General features: G+C 35.4%; 1 protein-coding gene across 2 annotated transcripts in view; it reads right to left on the reverse strand.

Moving 5' to 3' along the window:
- Positions 1 to 15,555, reverse strand: part of LMBRD1 (LMBR1 domain containing 1) — a 112,245-nt gene that overhangs the window by 55,466 nt on the left and 41,224 nt on the right. For both annotated transcript variants that reach the window (XM_045498675.1, XM_045498676.1), the window contains 3 exons: positions 15,018 to 15,106; positions 11,795 to 11,868; positions 1,399 to 1,524 (listed from right to left, as the gene is read on the reverse strand). In XM_045498675.1, the coding sequence (XP_045354631.1) occupies positions 1,399 to 1,524; positions 11,795 to 11,868; positions 15,018 to 15,106 (289 nt within the window). The remainder of the gene's footprint in view (positions 1 to 1,398; positions 1,525 to 11,794; positions 11,869 to 15,017; positions 15,107 to 15,555) is intronic.

Genomic DNA, 15,555 nt, shown 5'->3' on the forward strand with positions numbered 1-15,555 from the left:
TTTTTAATTTTTTGTAATGTTTATTTATTTTTGAGAGAAATAGAGACAAAACATGAGTGGGTGAGGGGCAGAGATAGGGAGACACAGAATCCAAAACAGGCTCCAAGCTGTCAGCACAGAGCCTGACACGGGGCTTGAACCCACAAATTGTGAGATCATGACCTGAGTGAAGTTGGGCGCTTAACCGACTGAGCCACCCAGGTGCCCTAATTAAGGTTAATTAATAAACAATCAGGGTTAATTAACCCTAACCCTGACTCTTTGATTCTGTCAGATTTTCTTGGTAGATGATATCTGCAAATAATAAAGGATATTTCCCTTGTTTTCACTCTCTCATTCCAATGTTTATACCTGCAATCTTTCTTACCTGACTAGCACCTCCACGAAAATGCTAACGAGCAACAGTGATACTGACTGCACTGTCCTGAATGGGAATGTTTCATTCATCATTAAGTATGAGGCTTGTTACAGGCTTCCTTTCCTAAGTACTTTCTTTTCTTCTAATTTGGTAAGGCTTCTTTTTTGTTTGTTTATAAATATAATTTATTGTCAAATTGGCTTCCATCCAACACCCAGTACTCATCCCAACAAGTGGGTAAGGCTTCTTTTTAAATCATAACTACAAATTGACTTTTACTAAATATTCTTTAGCATCTATTAAGATGCTAATATTTCTCATTCTTTATCAACATATTAAACTATTCTAATAGATTTTTCTAATGTGTCAGACTTTGCATTTCTATGATAAACCTAATCTGATAATTACAACATATTCTATTATAGCATAGGTTTGAATTGCTAATATTTTCTTTATAACATTTGCTTCTATGTTCATAAGAGATATCAGTACATATATATATCCCTTTTTGTGTGCAATTACCATCTGGTTTCTATATCAGGATTATGCTAGTTTAGTAGAATAATTCAGAAAACTTTCTATTTTTTACTATGCTCTATAGATAATATTTATCTGCTCCTTGAAGGTGATAGAGAAAGAAAAACTTCATTGTGTTTTTAGAAGTACATTTAATTGGCAAGTGGTTACATGTAACTTTTAGCTTATTCCACTAGTACGTAAAACTTGAACATAAATGATAAAGTAAAATCTGATGTTACACATGTAATCAGTATATGTGGGATAAGCAAGGTCCTGTTCATACCTGAGAAGAATTTTTGTTTTTTAGTTGTTTGAACACTGATAGAAATTCTCAAATTGTCAATGTTTTGCATTTCACAAAAGACAAATTTTAAAACTAAGGACATAGTTTCTTAAGGATATGTTGCAAAAAAATTCAAACAATGTCAAAAATATGGAATTGCCAATGTCTAAGTCATATCAGAAAATAGCACAAAGACAATGTACTTTTATGCTTCAATTACAATAAAATACCAACTTACTTTTGATTTAATCGTTTGAATGTGTTGCTCCACTTCTTCAATGTCTTCAGTGTTTTCTAAACGTTCATAAGCAGCACTTCTAGTGCCTTTTATCAGATTTAAAGGTAATGCAGACATGCCATAGGCCTAAAAGAAACAAAATTAAAATGTGTTTTTAGTACCACTATTTTACACACAATTATACACAATTTTGAGGGGGAAAGATCCTTTAAAGCAACTGCCAGGGCACCTGAGTGGCTCAATCAGTTGAGCGTCTGACTTTGATGTCAGTTCAGGTCATGACCAAGTTCATGGTTGTGGGATCAAGCCCCATGCTGGGCTCTATGCTGAGCGTGGAGGCTGCTTAAGATTCTCCCTCTCTCTTTCTCTGTCCTTCTCCCCACTCGCATGTGCTCTCTCTTTATAAAATTAAAAAAAAAAAAAAGAGCAACTGCAGAGTAAGCAGTTGTAAAGGATTATAGTCGCTGAAGAACATGGTACATGGGAGTGAATCATGATTATACTGTCCCATAATTCTCTTATTTCACATTAACAGTTATATAAATTTACATCTGTATAATACTATTCACAGAATAGATAACATGTATGGTTCAAAGGTAAAGTTGCAAAAATAATGTAAACATAGTACAACAAGCTCACTGATTCATGCTTCTGTTTATCCCTTCTGCTACTGAACCCCTCTAGTGTATTTTTCATTTCAGTTATAACTTCTATTTGATACCTTCTTATATTTTCTGTAGTTCTGTTAAAGTTCTTGCTGTGTTCATCCATTCTTCTCCCCAAATCAGTAAGCATCTTTTGGACCATTACTGAATTCTTTATCAGGTAAATTGCTTATCTCCATTTCATTAAAGTTTTTGTTTTGTTTTAAGTAGATGTGCCTTATTCTTTGGTTTGGGACATACTCTTCTATCTCATTTTGCCTCTATGTCTATATGTATTATGTGAAATAGCTACCTCCCTCAGTCTTGAAAGAGTGGTCTTGTGTAACAGCTGGTTCATGTGGGCCATGAGACCAATCTCCCTTGGCCATCAGAGCCAGGCACTTCATATGAATGTCCACTCTATTTGCTGCATATGCCCACCAGCTGTGGCAAAGCCAGCACTGCTGTGTGGAAAGGTCACTCATCCCACCCAGTTGTGGCTCAGGCACTGTGCAGGAAGAGTGGGGTTCCAGCTGCTTGCCCATCATGGTTATGACCCAGTCTCTATGCAGGTTAGATGGGGCTTAAGGTCCCTCTGGAAGCTAATTACAGCCTGGCTGCTGCTAGGGGACAACAGGGCTCAGGTGCTCATCAGCCCAGTTGTAGCCTATCAGGTGCACAGGAAGGTAGGACTCAAGTTGCTGGACCAACTGGGTTGTGGCTTGGCTGCTGCACAGTGAGGGCAGGGCTCAGTGCACTCTACCAGCCCAGCTGCAGCTTGGTTCTCTGCACAGGTTGGGCAGGACTTACAGCACCCACTTGGACCACCTGCAGCTTGGCTGCTACATGGGGAAAGTGGGGATCATGGTGCTCATCTGGCCCATGTGCAGTCTAATCACTGAGTGAGTACAGTGGGGACACTAGCCTGGCCCTTTTGCAGCTGGGGGGCTATGTGGTGCGGGGTGCTTGCCAGCCAGGGTAAGGGGTAAGTGGACACAGTATGCACTCTAGTGCTAGCATGCTACAGGAAGGATAACAAAAATGGCACACATCTGCTCTGTCATCAGCAAGTTAGAATGAGATTCCAAAAATGGACTCCACCAATGCTTCCATCACCAGATAAAGTCCCTATAGGTCCCTGCCTTTGTCATAGCCACCTTAAAATTAGTTAAGTGGTTCTCTCTCACAGTGTAAGTACTCTTCAATCTGTTGCTTTTGTGCTGGATCTTGGGGAGAGCAGGTGTACGCACACACCACTTATGAGCAGAAATCTCTGTTCCCTATAGTTCTATGATTCTCCCTCTCTTAACGTACCCATTGACTTTCAAAACCAGATAGGATTTTTTTGGCAGGGGGGTGGGGGGGGCAGCATATCTCTCCAGTGCCAGCCCCTAGGGTCAGGATGCCTGATAGGGGACACAATCTCTTTACTCAAGGGAAAGTTCCTTATTTGGGGGATCCCTCCTGATTGTGGCGTCACCTGGGATGGGGTCCCCTGGGTGAGGCCATATCTTTGATTCTCCTACACTACTGAATGTGTCTTTTTTGTCTTTTGTTGTGGAGGTGCTATTCATCTAGTTCCAAATATAGCTGTAAGTTTATCGTGTCCATGGGAGAAGGTGAATTCAGGGTCTTCTTATGCCACCATCTTTAAACTCCCTCCATGGTTTTGTTTTGTTTTATTTTATTTATTTATTTATTTATTTATTTTTAATTAAGGGAGAATACAAAGAACATACTAAAATCCCAGAAATCAACTAGTTCTATCAGGTAATACCAACTAACTATAACACATTGTATCTAGATAATTATATAAAATTATTACCCAATATTCAAATCCTTGTATTTTCTAAGGGAGAAATACCTTAAAATATAGTATTTTAAAGTTAATGTTCTCATGATTTCCCTATCATCTCCCCTTCTTCCTAAAGTGGTAGTAGGAAGTAGGTTCTGTTTCATATTAGAAGAACACATAATTTAGAGTAATTTTTTTGCAATTAATAAATTCTTATCAAATTTATACTTGTAATGACCTTGATAAAATAGAAAAAGTAAAGAATATAAAATATTATATACTTAAAACACTGAAAATGTAAATTAAGAAGCCTACAGGAGCCAAAGTATACCACAGCTCTTTAACCTTTCCTTACAGGACTTTCCTATCCCTTTTACCATCTGACCCATTTGTTTCTTCTAGTAGTTCCACAAATTTTCAAAACATTATTGGGAAGAAACTAACATAATACTTTCAGACTCTGATGAATAAGCAGTATTACCATGATTATTTACCAATCATCTGCATTCGCATATCGTTTTAACACCAAGTCTATGTTGCTTTTTACAACCAAATTCCAAGGCAAAAATATTTTGCTAAACGGTTTATGCCCAAATAAATTCCCTGTCCTCCCAACCACCTCCAAACAAGCTTATTTTACCCCAATGCTTGTTACTCTCTGTTGAATGGATTTTATCCCTAAATACAGAACCTCAGTATTCAATATTATTTCCGAAAGAATCTGTAGTCTACTAGTCTCACTTCTATAAACCTAACTTCTACACTGCTTGCAAAGTAATCTCTAGCACCCACATCAGACTGTCACTCCTCTAATTAACTTCCATTAAGATATCTAGGATGAATTAAAATAGTTTTCAAAGGGCTCTAGGAGGAGACCCTAGGATTCTGGGTAGATGCCTTTAGGGCCACTACAGGAGACAAGAAGGCAGGTAGCCAGGCCTGCTGCTACTTCAACCAGAGCAATTCTATGTTGTACAACTTTTTTCTGTATCATGTAAGATTGTTTTGTTTCATTTTGCTTTGTTTTGTTTTTTTCAATGATAGGTAGAATGACTGGTCTTGTGAATTACTGGTCTTGTAATTATCTAATCCTGGCATACAAACCTCTTCATGACCCCTACCAGCGTGTCTCATGCCTCATACCTCTGAATTGGTCACTATTCTTAAAACACTCCAGTTTTACAAAGGCATTTCCAGCTTCCACGCTTTGGCACATGCAGTGCCTTTATCTAGAATGCCCAACTTATCATCTCTACTTCTCTAGCAAATTTCAATGCCCTTCAGGCCTCAGCTTAATTACACCATGTCTGAGAAATATGCCTTGACTTGAAATGTGCCTTGCTTATAACTCTATTGTAGTACAAAACACTGTACGTTAACATGATTGGTCTGTACATTTGTTTCATCACTAAACACATTGCACATTGGCCAAACTTGGCTAATCAGAATCACGCAGAAAATTCTTAAAACATAGATTTATCAGCCAGACTACTAACAAGTACAGGAGACTATCTGATCTATAAAAACTAGGTCTCAATTCTTTTTCCTACCTTTATTCTAAGAATAAAGATTTATCAAATTACTAAAATAATTTTTTCTATTAATATTTAACCAAAAATTGTTTGAAAAATAAATCTTAGTTCACACAAACCTAATTCCTTACATGGAATTTACATATTTATTAGACTAGCTGAACTAAATTCCTAAATAGCTTAACCCAAAAATCTAAGAAAATAAAGATATGTCCTTGGTAACACCTTGTGCTAACAGGGGACCAGAATACATCTTTTCATGAATTTTTAATTGTCTGAAAAAAACAATTAGAGAAAGTTGTCATTGTTTGGGGTTACCTACCTTTTAGAGTTTTTGCGGGGGGGAGGAAGGATTGCATGTTTAAGTTTCAACGATTATCAGGAAATGTAACCATAATATTTAGATTCTAATAAAATTGACATGAAACATTTAGTCAATACAACCTTAGGTTCTCAAATAGTCTTTTTGAACTTAACCTCAGACTTCTTTGGAAAAAATGTATTTAAAAAGCTATCCGTTTCAGAAACAAACTTTTATTGCTTACTACTGCCCTCTAGTGAATTACCAGAAAATCAACAAGGCTAAAGAGATTGTATCATTTAATATGCTTCCAGGTTGGTCATAATTGCCTCCAATTTTATTTGTTTCAAGTTCCAAAAATAAAGCACCATCCATATTAAAACCCAAAATTTTCAAAAGAATATATACAAATTACAAACATTTCTAATACCTTCTTACACCGCCCAGTTTAGAACAGCAACTTTTCCCTATGTATATATCTCTAATATCCGGAATGATAGTTTCCAATCTGTGATCCATGGAATACTATAAAGGTACTGCCTGTAGACTGCATAAATGTCTTACATGTACTTGTAACACCTATTACTCAAGAACACGTGTGCTGTTATGACTAATGAAACAATTCATTAAACATATACTCAATTAAGATTTCCCCTTTAAATATTCATTGATTCTAAGATACATATATATTTTCTCACATTTAACATTAGTGAAATTTGGATGCCTCTTATAATCACTGGCTACACAGAAGTTATGACATAGCTGTCATTACCAGCCCAGGCACAAATTTGGTCTCAGCTGGTTGCTTTATAGTTACTTCTTCATCAGAGTTACATGCATTGTTGCTATCACTACTGAGTTTAATTGCCACTTAAAATATCTTTAAGATAGGGCTGTGATTTGACATTGAAACAAAAAGTTAATGTGTAGAAAGAGAGCAAAGGAGCCAACAGTGAAGCAAATATTTATTGAAACAAGGAGCATAATTCTGTATTTTCTTGCAAAGCAACAGTCAAGTGCTTTATGAGCTTAAAGCAACATACCCAAGGTAAAAGCCATTTTCCATTTGCCCTTCATATGGCAAGACAAGAAACAACAAAATCAGTTTATACACACATTGGGTACGTTAGCACCTTCAAAGAAAATTTCAGAGATAAGAGTGGAGGCTTCAAGAAAAGCTACATCACTAATTCTCTTGATAAGACAAAAGAAACATTTTTTTTTTTAATTTGAGAGAGAGCACACATGTGTGAGCTGGGGTGAGGGGCAGAAGGAGAGAGAGAGAGAAAGAGAGAGAGGGAGAGAGAGAGAGGGAGAGGGAGAGAGAGAGAGAGAGAGAGAGAGAGAGAGAGAGAGAGAGAAAATCTAAGCAAGCCCCATGCTCAGTGCAGAGCCCAATACGGGGCTTGATCCCATGACCCTGGGATCATGACCTGAACCTAAACCAAGAGTCAGACTCTCAACCAACTGAGCTACCCAGGTGCCCCAAGAAACAATCTTGTATAGTAAAACATGGACATGAATAACCAATTCAAAAAAGTGATTCAGAAGACTCAGATTCCAAATGTGAAGTTTTAGGAACACCTTTTCAATTTATTTCATGTATATATATTTTTATTATATATGAAGAATATGATTTTTTAAATGTATTTATATAAGTGAAAAAAAAAGTACTTACATATGTAAAAAACTCCTCATGAAATATAAAACAAAAATTATAAATAATAAAAAGCATAGGCAGAGATCATCATAGTGGTACGTAAAGTAAAAGTACATTTTACAATCAGTGGCATAGACTCAATGAAACAGTATCACATGGAAAGCTGAGAAATTTGACTTTTAAAGAGCCTTTCTCTCCTCAAAGATTACTGAGAACCAATGCTCTATTTTTTTTTTTTTAATTTTTTTTTTCAACGTTTATTTATTTTTTTGGGGACAGAGAGAGACAGAGCATGAATGGGGGAGGGGCAGAGAGAGAGGGAGACACAGAATCGGAAACAGGCTCCAGGCTCTGAGCCATCAGCCCAGAGCCTGACGCGGGGCTCGAACTCACGGACCGCGAGATCGTGACCTGGCTGAAGTCGGACGCTTAACCGACTGCGCCACTCAGGTGCCCCCCAATGCTCTATTTCTATTTCTGAATCCTTAGTTTATCATTTTTATTTTCTTTAATCCAGTATTTTATATTTTATATTAAATGTATATGTATTAGCATAATGTTATATGTGTGTGTGTATGTGCATGTGTATACATATATACACACGTGACATGGTCAGATTTTCACTGCAATGTGTATATAATAGAAAGTTCAGTAGTTACCACCTCTATAGGCACTTCAGTGGTCCACAGGATACATTTTGTATGAAAAGTATATTCAACATTTCCCCACTTGGTGGCACCAAAAAAATTAAAATATCCACATAAATATTTGTCTTTAAAGGTTTCCTTTTTTTATTTGAAAAGTAGCAGATTCTTTTCAATTTAAGCTGAAAACAATAGTCAAGCTATATGTTGTCTGATATTCTTCTAAAATTGAGCGCCCAATTATTGAGTTATCCCTTAAAGACACAGAATAGATATAATCTTGGTAAAATTTAAGTAATCAACTAGTTTCTAAACTAAACAATAACGTATAGGTAAGAAAAATCACACTCTATTGACACATTACAAAAACTTCTCTGGTCTCAATACTAACAGTTACAGAGTCTGTAACAGACATGACTTTACCTTTAATAATTAATTCTTTGCACTCAGGGTCAAAATAGTCTAAATATTAACTTCCCACTTTGGGTATTTTAATTAAAATTAAATCTCCTCTATTTCCCATGGATATGTACTGTACCCTCTTTCCATGCTCCACCAATGTGAAAAGCTCAATTCTCAAGCTTTTCCATAACAAGTTGGAAGAAAGCTTTATATCTGTAAGCAAATATGATAATTAATACTATTAACCACCTCTGTATAATAAAACCATCTATCTATAAACAGGTTAATTTTCAACTCTCAAGTTTTAAATAAAGATGGAGTATTAATGGCCTATTTTTACAGACAGAGAAGCTATGGTTCAGATAACAGATTTTACATAAAGACTTTCACTCGGGACTAGCGCTCAGCTACAACCACCATGCTACCCCCTTAAACAGGGTCTCTTCAATACACACTAGATAGTAAAACTGGCCAGACTGGTACGGTAGCAAAACATTCTTCCACTGAGCTCTGAGCACATTTTGTGCTATTTAAATGATGTTTGTCTCTCCATCCCCTCCCCCACCAAGCAATGACCACCGAACTTTGAATACCTCTTTGACTTACTCATCTTTACATAAACCACATTCTCACTGATCATGACCCAACTGCTATTAGCATCTGGTTGACTTTCACTGCAAGATATGGAAAAGAGGAGTACACTACAGTTTAAATCACACTAAAGTGTGAACATTCAACAGTGTGAGCTACTAGTGACCACTGAGGGCCAACAAATTCCAAGACTCTGTAAACTGCTTAAAATCTCAAAATCTTATTAAACATTATTCCCACTTTAGGAATCAATAAATTTAGATAGTAGAGTAGTTCAAGGGATCCACAGACAGTATCCACATTTATGATTCTTCACCAAGGATCGTATTTTATTGCTTATTCTACTTAAAGAAAAAATGTAAGTCCTAGGTAGTTTAATCTTACTATGCTGTTACATTGGACCCTCTCCCTTGGGCTTAGGACTTAAGGGATCCCTCTCTACCAATTCAGCATACCGTCTATGTCTTTTAGGTTCCCAGCATGGGCCATGTTATATCAATGTCCTCAGCCCAGCCTTCTGCACTCTAGAAAAATAAAGTTCTTCTAAGGATATCGTAACTTAGTCAGTATGATTATTTTATTTGGTTTAGTTGATTGCTTAAATGATAATTTTTGCAGCTTCAGCTAGACTAATATAAAATATTACTTCAAAATATTTACTTTACAATAATATTGTTCCTAGAGGGAAGCTCTCTTTTAAAGAATTTTAATAACTTCACATTTTTTCTACTCCCACACTCACCATTGCCACAGCTTATGAAATTCAGATCCACCAGAGCAATGGTGTTAAAATGTTAGATCCTATTACTTCTCCATTTAAAACTTTTCAATGGCTTCTAATCTCAAAACAAAATTCAAAATCCTAACCATGGTCTAAAAGGCTCTACATAACATGGCCTCTGGCTATTTCTCATCTAAACTTCAGTCATCCTTCCCCTTGTTAACTGAGTTACAGCCACACTGGCTTTGCCTCACTGCTATTATCTGAACACAGCATACACGTATCTGCCTCAGGATTTTTGCACTTAACTCCTCCTCATGGCTGGTTACTCAGGTCTCTGTTTAAATATTAGAGAAGGCACTCCTGACTTTTACAGCAGAACCAGCCTCCAGTATAGTCTATCCCATTATACTGCCTTATTTTTCTTCATAGCATCTACCATTTGACTATTGGAAGACAATCCTCCCTGGGTCTCTCATTTCTGCACACCTTGCAACTAAAGCTCATTTTTTTTCTATACTATCTTTTCAATGATGTTTACATAGAAAAACAGCCTTCGGAAAACAAAGATAGCATCTTTCTCTACAGCAAAGGGCAGAAAGGCTTACTGTCCATTATAAAGATTCGGGTTCCCTAAGCTCAAAGTTCCTCTTCTACATGAAAGTACTATCTGGTGTACTTAACGTTGTCCCATGGGAAGTGAACTGAGGAAACCAGCACAAGAAACTGCTAATCCTAAGGCTACTGCTATTACTGTAAGTAAAAGTCTTTGTCTTTGACCCAGAAATCTTGCATCTTCAGTCAACAACCAAAGAGCTGTAGCAGACTGCAAATAGGATAAAATTTTAGACCCTTCACAGTTCTTGATATTGATCTTACGTATTGGTTTCCTCTTTTTCCATTTGTTTCTCCTGACTAATCTTTTATCCACTGTTACATACTCATTTTCCTACAGTTTTCAAAGTCATTTGACCTTCAAAAATATGTAAGAGGCATTTTTCTATTCCCGTTTACTGGGAAAGGCACTGACCCAGGAAGGTTAAAAAACAAATGCAAAATGAGCTTAATGAGTCAGGCACAGAATAGCAATTTGAGTCCAGGTCTAACTCTTAATTTGTTGTTAATCTGTGACTGCTTCTTAAAAGAGAATAACATACTACCCCTATATTCTGTGAGATGGAAGAATAACTACCCACTAATATTATGACAAATTCCTTATGTAGTGATACATGAAAAAAAAAAAAAATGGCAATGAATAAAACAGAGTACCCAAATAAGCACCTAACAGATATTAAAATGCATGCATTTTAGACTTCTTTTATTCTAAATCATGACACCTGAATGATTATCTAACAAAACTAGATTCTGCTATCACACTAGGAGCCCATTTCTTTCATGCCTAAGAAAGACATATTGGAACAATATCCAAAAATGTTTTCTTTATAACCAGTATTTCCCCATTTCTGCAAGAATTAAGAATGCTATAAACATAAATTCCATTAATCTGAAAAGGTTCTAGATAATTTAAAGTTTCTTATACCATTCTCTTTCAGGAGGTAGATAAGAAGCATTTATTACTGGTTTTTCCTCTATAATTGGAGCAAAACCCTCAAAGAGTAGTCTGTACACAAGACTGGCAAGCTATTAACTCAGACCTTACCATCTCCAGGAAAAATAAAAAATACTCTCTCTGAGTATAAGATTAGATTCTATACACTAGAGAAATATTAAGTTATAAATATCTAATTTTAAAATCCCTATATGCCCAAGTAGGATGAATCTATTGCATCCATAATAGATACTGATCTACAGTTAAGAGTTCTAATATGCTTATAAATCACTAAATCTATTACTGGATAGTATATAACTAACTTCAAGGTTTACAAGTTATAAGATTTGTTTCTAAATATTAAATTTCAGAAACACAGATAAAATGATTGTGACTAAGTAGTTAAAAGTTTGCCTTCCTCTATGTAAAGAAAACTTAAGAAAATGAAGAAGAAAACTAAAATGATAAAGAGGAATATATAATTGAATACATGACTAAGGTATTACTTTATGAAGTAATTTTTTTAATTTTAACTCAATTATCAACATTACACTTACTGTGTAAGTTATAGCTGCCAACATTCCAATCAAGGTCAGAGAACTGATAGAAAATGACAATGCAGCTAAACCATCTGCAAAGGAATAAGAACTCTGTTAAAAGTGTACATATATACTATTCAAACATTCATATTCAAAAAATCAATATAAAATATAAAAACTGGGTTTCTTAATACATTCTGAAGGAATAAACTCAATGTGTATTACCTCATCTTTGAAGTGTCAACTCCAAGTGAAGACAAGAGTTTTTAAAGAGCTATTCACAAACTGATTTGCAGAAGATCTTTCGGACTAAGATTTTCTTTCTTTCACTTCTTAAAATTAAACAGAAAAACTACTGTCTAGTTGAGCTTAAAAAGAAAGCAGCAAAATATTACATGCTCAAAAGGTGGCAAAAAAAACCATCCTAGACTTTCTCAATGGCAGACCTTGAAAAAAATAACATTACCCAGGAAAGCCAGTGACCTTGACTTTTTCTTCCTCTCCCTTCCATCTTGATACTCTTGGTTTCTTTGTTCTTAATTTTCAATTAAGTTTTCAACATAGAGTAAAACTAAAATCTTAGAGAGTTTATTTCACCCTTTAATTTGAAAGGAGCTGGCCTGCCCATGTGGCAGGGGGGAAAAAAGCAAACACAAAAAAATAAATTCAAACAAAGCACCAATATAGAATTCTATGTTAACAAGTTAGACTTAGGAAATTATTTAAGGGAAGGCCAATAAGTCAGAGGCAGGAGTAACACTTTTAAATTATTATACCAGATTATACAATAAAATACAATGCAAATTTGAATATTCTTAAATGTTAGTTAGTAATACTAATTTTTCCAGTTGTAATGCAGGTCCTATCGAAACTGTTTCATTTTCTTTTTTTTTTTTTTTTTCATTTTTTTAAATGTTTATTTTTGAGAAAGAGAGAGAGAGAGAGATAGAGAGCGAGCAGGGGAGGGACAGAGAGGGGGGGAGATACAAAATCCAAAGCAGGATCAGGCTCTGAGCTGTCAGCTCAGAGCCCGACCCAGGGCTCAAACCCACGAGCTGTGAGATCATGACCTGAACTGAAGTCAGATGCATAACCAACTGAGCCACCTAGGCACCCCGAAACTGTTTTGAACTAGTTAAAATGCAAGTCCTGTGGAACCAAATATAATTTTAATTTAATGTATATTAATCTTTTCATGAATAACAATAAAATTAGAATCATCTATCTTCTTAAAACTCATGTCTTGCTTTTATATAACACATGAACAAAGCATATTATTAACTAATTCACAAACCATGCAAGGCTAAATTTTAAGCCTTAATCTCATAAAGCTATAACATCATATTTTATGGACTCAAAAACATTTGATGCTATTACTTTCTTGATCTTACTAGAATTATCAATGGAAAGTGTTCATAAAACAAGGAGAGATCTGGTATTTTGCTGATAGCAATTTTAAAGTACTATCACTTATAAAACACACCTGGGTGGCTCAGTCAGTTAAGCATCTGATTTCAGCTCAGGTTACAATCACATGATTCCTGAGTTTGAGCCCCGCATTGGGCTCTGTGCCTACATCTCAGAGCTTGGAGCCTGTTTCAGATCCTGTGTCTCCCTCTCTCTCTGCCTGTCCCTGGCTTGTTCTCCCTCTCTCTCAAAATTAAATAATAAACGTTAAAAAAATTAAAGAAAAAATAAAATGCATCCTAATATTAGAAATATAAATGTGGGAAACTATGCATCTTACAATTGATAAAATGGAGTATTATGTTAACATGGTTGACCAATCAAAAAAATTAATATTACTAATTTTGGTAAGTAAAATGTACTCTAGGATATGGTGTTTAAGATTTGAGATAAAAGAAATAATGTTAAGACTAAAGAGCACGAGATTACAGAAATTAGAATAATGCTACCTATATAATTACTGATTCAAGTTATACTAATACTCAAAGACTAGCATAACTTATGAAATGATGTTTAAGGCAGAGGAGTAATTACTCAAGAGACCTGAAGGAGTTAACTATAAGAAAAGAAGCAATTTATTCCTCAGTAATAGGATCAGGTGCATAAATCCTGACAATTTAGTATTAGTAGATGCCAGGATTGCTATCCTAGTTCCTGCTAGTATCAGCAAGATATTAATGGAACACAATTTATAAGATGAAATCTTAAGTGGAAAGCAAGAAAATTAAGAAGTTGTATAGCAAGGACTCTAAGATTTAATTTAATCATCATTTAATATTGTATCTGGGTAAGGAAAAAGAAATGTTGATCAAGAATGTACAGTACCTATTAAAAATAAATAGAAAAGCAATAAGAATTTTTCAGGTTTGTAAAATAGATATTCTAGGTTTCTTCGAAAATAAAGTTATTACTATGTTCAAATGCACATGAAATTGAGTAGTAAGTACACATTTATATCAGTTTCTAACACCCATTGTATCTTTTCAATGAGTGAGCATCTTTCTTAACTTAACCTGAACCTGCCTATTTTTTTTCCTTCTAAAACCCTAAATCACATAAGGAAAACTTCTAAAAAAGCAATTCTGAATGTTTTGGTAAGGTACATTTATAATAAAATGTTATTTCATTCATATAAAACCTCTGTAATTTATATTCTATATAAAAAAATTACTGGGGCACCTGGGTGGCTCAGTCGATTAAGCATCGTACTCTTGTTACTGGCTCAGGTCATGATCTCATGGTTCGTGAGATCAAATCCTGTGTCTAGGGGGTGGGCAGCATGGAGACTACTTGGGATTCTCTCTCTCCCTCTTTCTCTGCCCCTCCCACACTCGCACTCACATGCGCGCACTATGTCACTCTGATAAATAAACATTTAAAAAATTAATCATGATCAAACAGCAATATAGGGTTCTCTCATTGGCTAAAAGTTAGAAATAAAAAACAATATATCAAGCACATTTCTTTAACATTGTCTATATAATCCCAGTGAATTAATGAATACATAGAAATTATAAGACCTTCACTGCTAAAATTCTTTGAAGATCATATTTTTGTTTCAACTTGGTAACTGTATGAAGAGACTTAACTACATAATAGCTAGAAGTAAGTCTTAACATCACACAGTTCCCAATTTTTCTAGCACACTTTTAACCACAAGTCAAAAGAGCTGTAAGGTTAAATTCTTAACACTACAAAAACAGACTACTCAGAAAAGCCCCAAGAGGTACAAAATATGTATTATTATGAGTGTGTTTTTAAAAAGAATACTTACGACTACTTCCAAGTTCTTCAAACAAGAATTTCACTTTTTCCCACTCTGTAGAATTTTTGTTATTTGGAACATTCAGAGGAACAAAAGCACTACAAAAAAGAAAATAATTCTGCTTAATGGTTTTAAAGATAAAAATTTGAATAAAAGGAAATGGTCTAAAATTCAATTTCTAGTAATTAAAAAAATTTTTTTCAATGTTTGTTTATTTTTGAGAGACAGAGACAGAGTGTGAGCAGGGGAGGGGCAGAGAGAGAGGGAGACACAGAATCCAAAGCAGGCCCCAGGCCCTGAGCTGTCAGCACAGAGCCCAACACGGGGCTTGAACTCACAAGCTGTGAGATCATGACCTGAGCCAAAGTTGGCTGCTCAACCAACTGAGCCACCCAGGTGCCCGTCTAGTGATTTTTTTATACAAAGATTAACCTCCCCCGCCACCACACACACATTAACAAACCAAATCTGCACCATGTACAGAGGGGTGTGGTAAGTTTCTTACATATGTGTTTACTACATTATAAATTTCTTTTAGTTTTATTAC

This window comes from Leopardus geoffroyi, chromosome B2 (genome assembly GCF_018350155.1).
Source record: "Leopardus geoffroyi isolate Oge1 chromosome B2, O.geoffroyi_Oge1_pat1.0, whole genome shotgun sequence".
Taxonomy (NCBI): Eukaryota; Metazoa; Chordata; class Mammalia; order Carnivora; family Felidae; genus Leopardus; species Leopardus geoffroyi.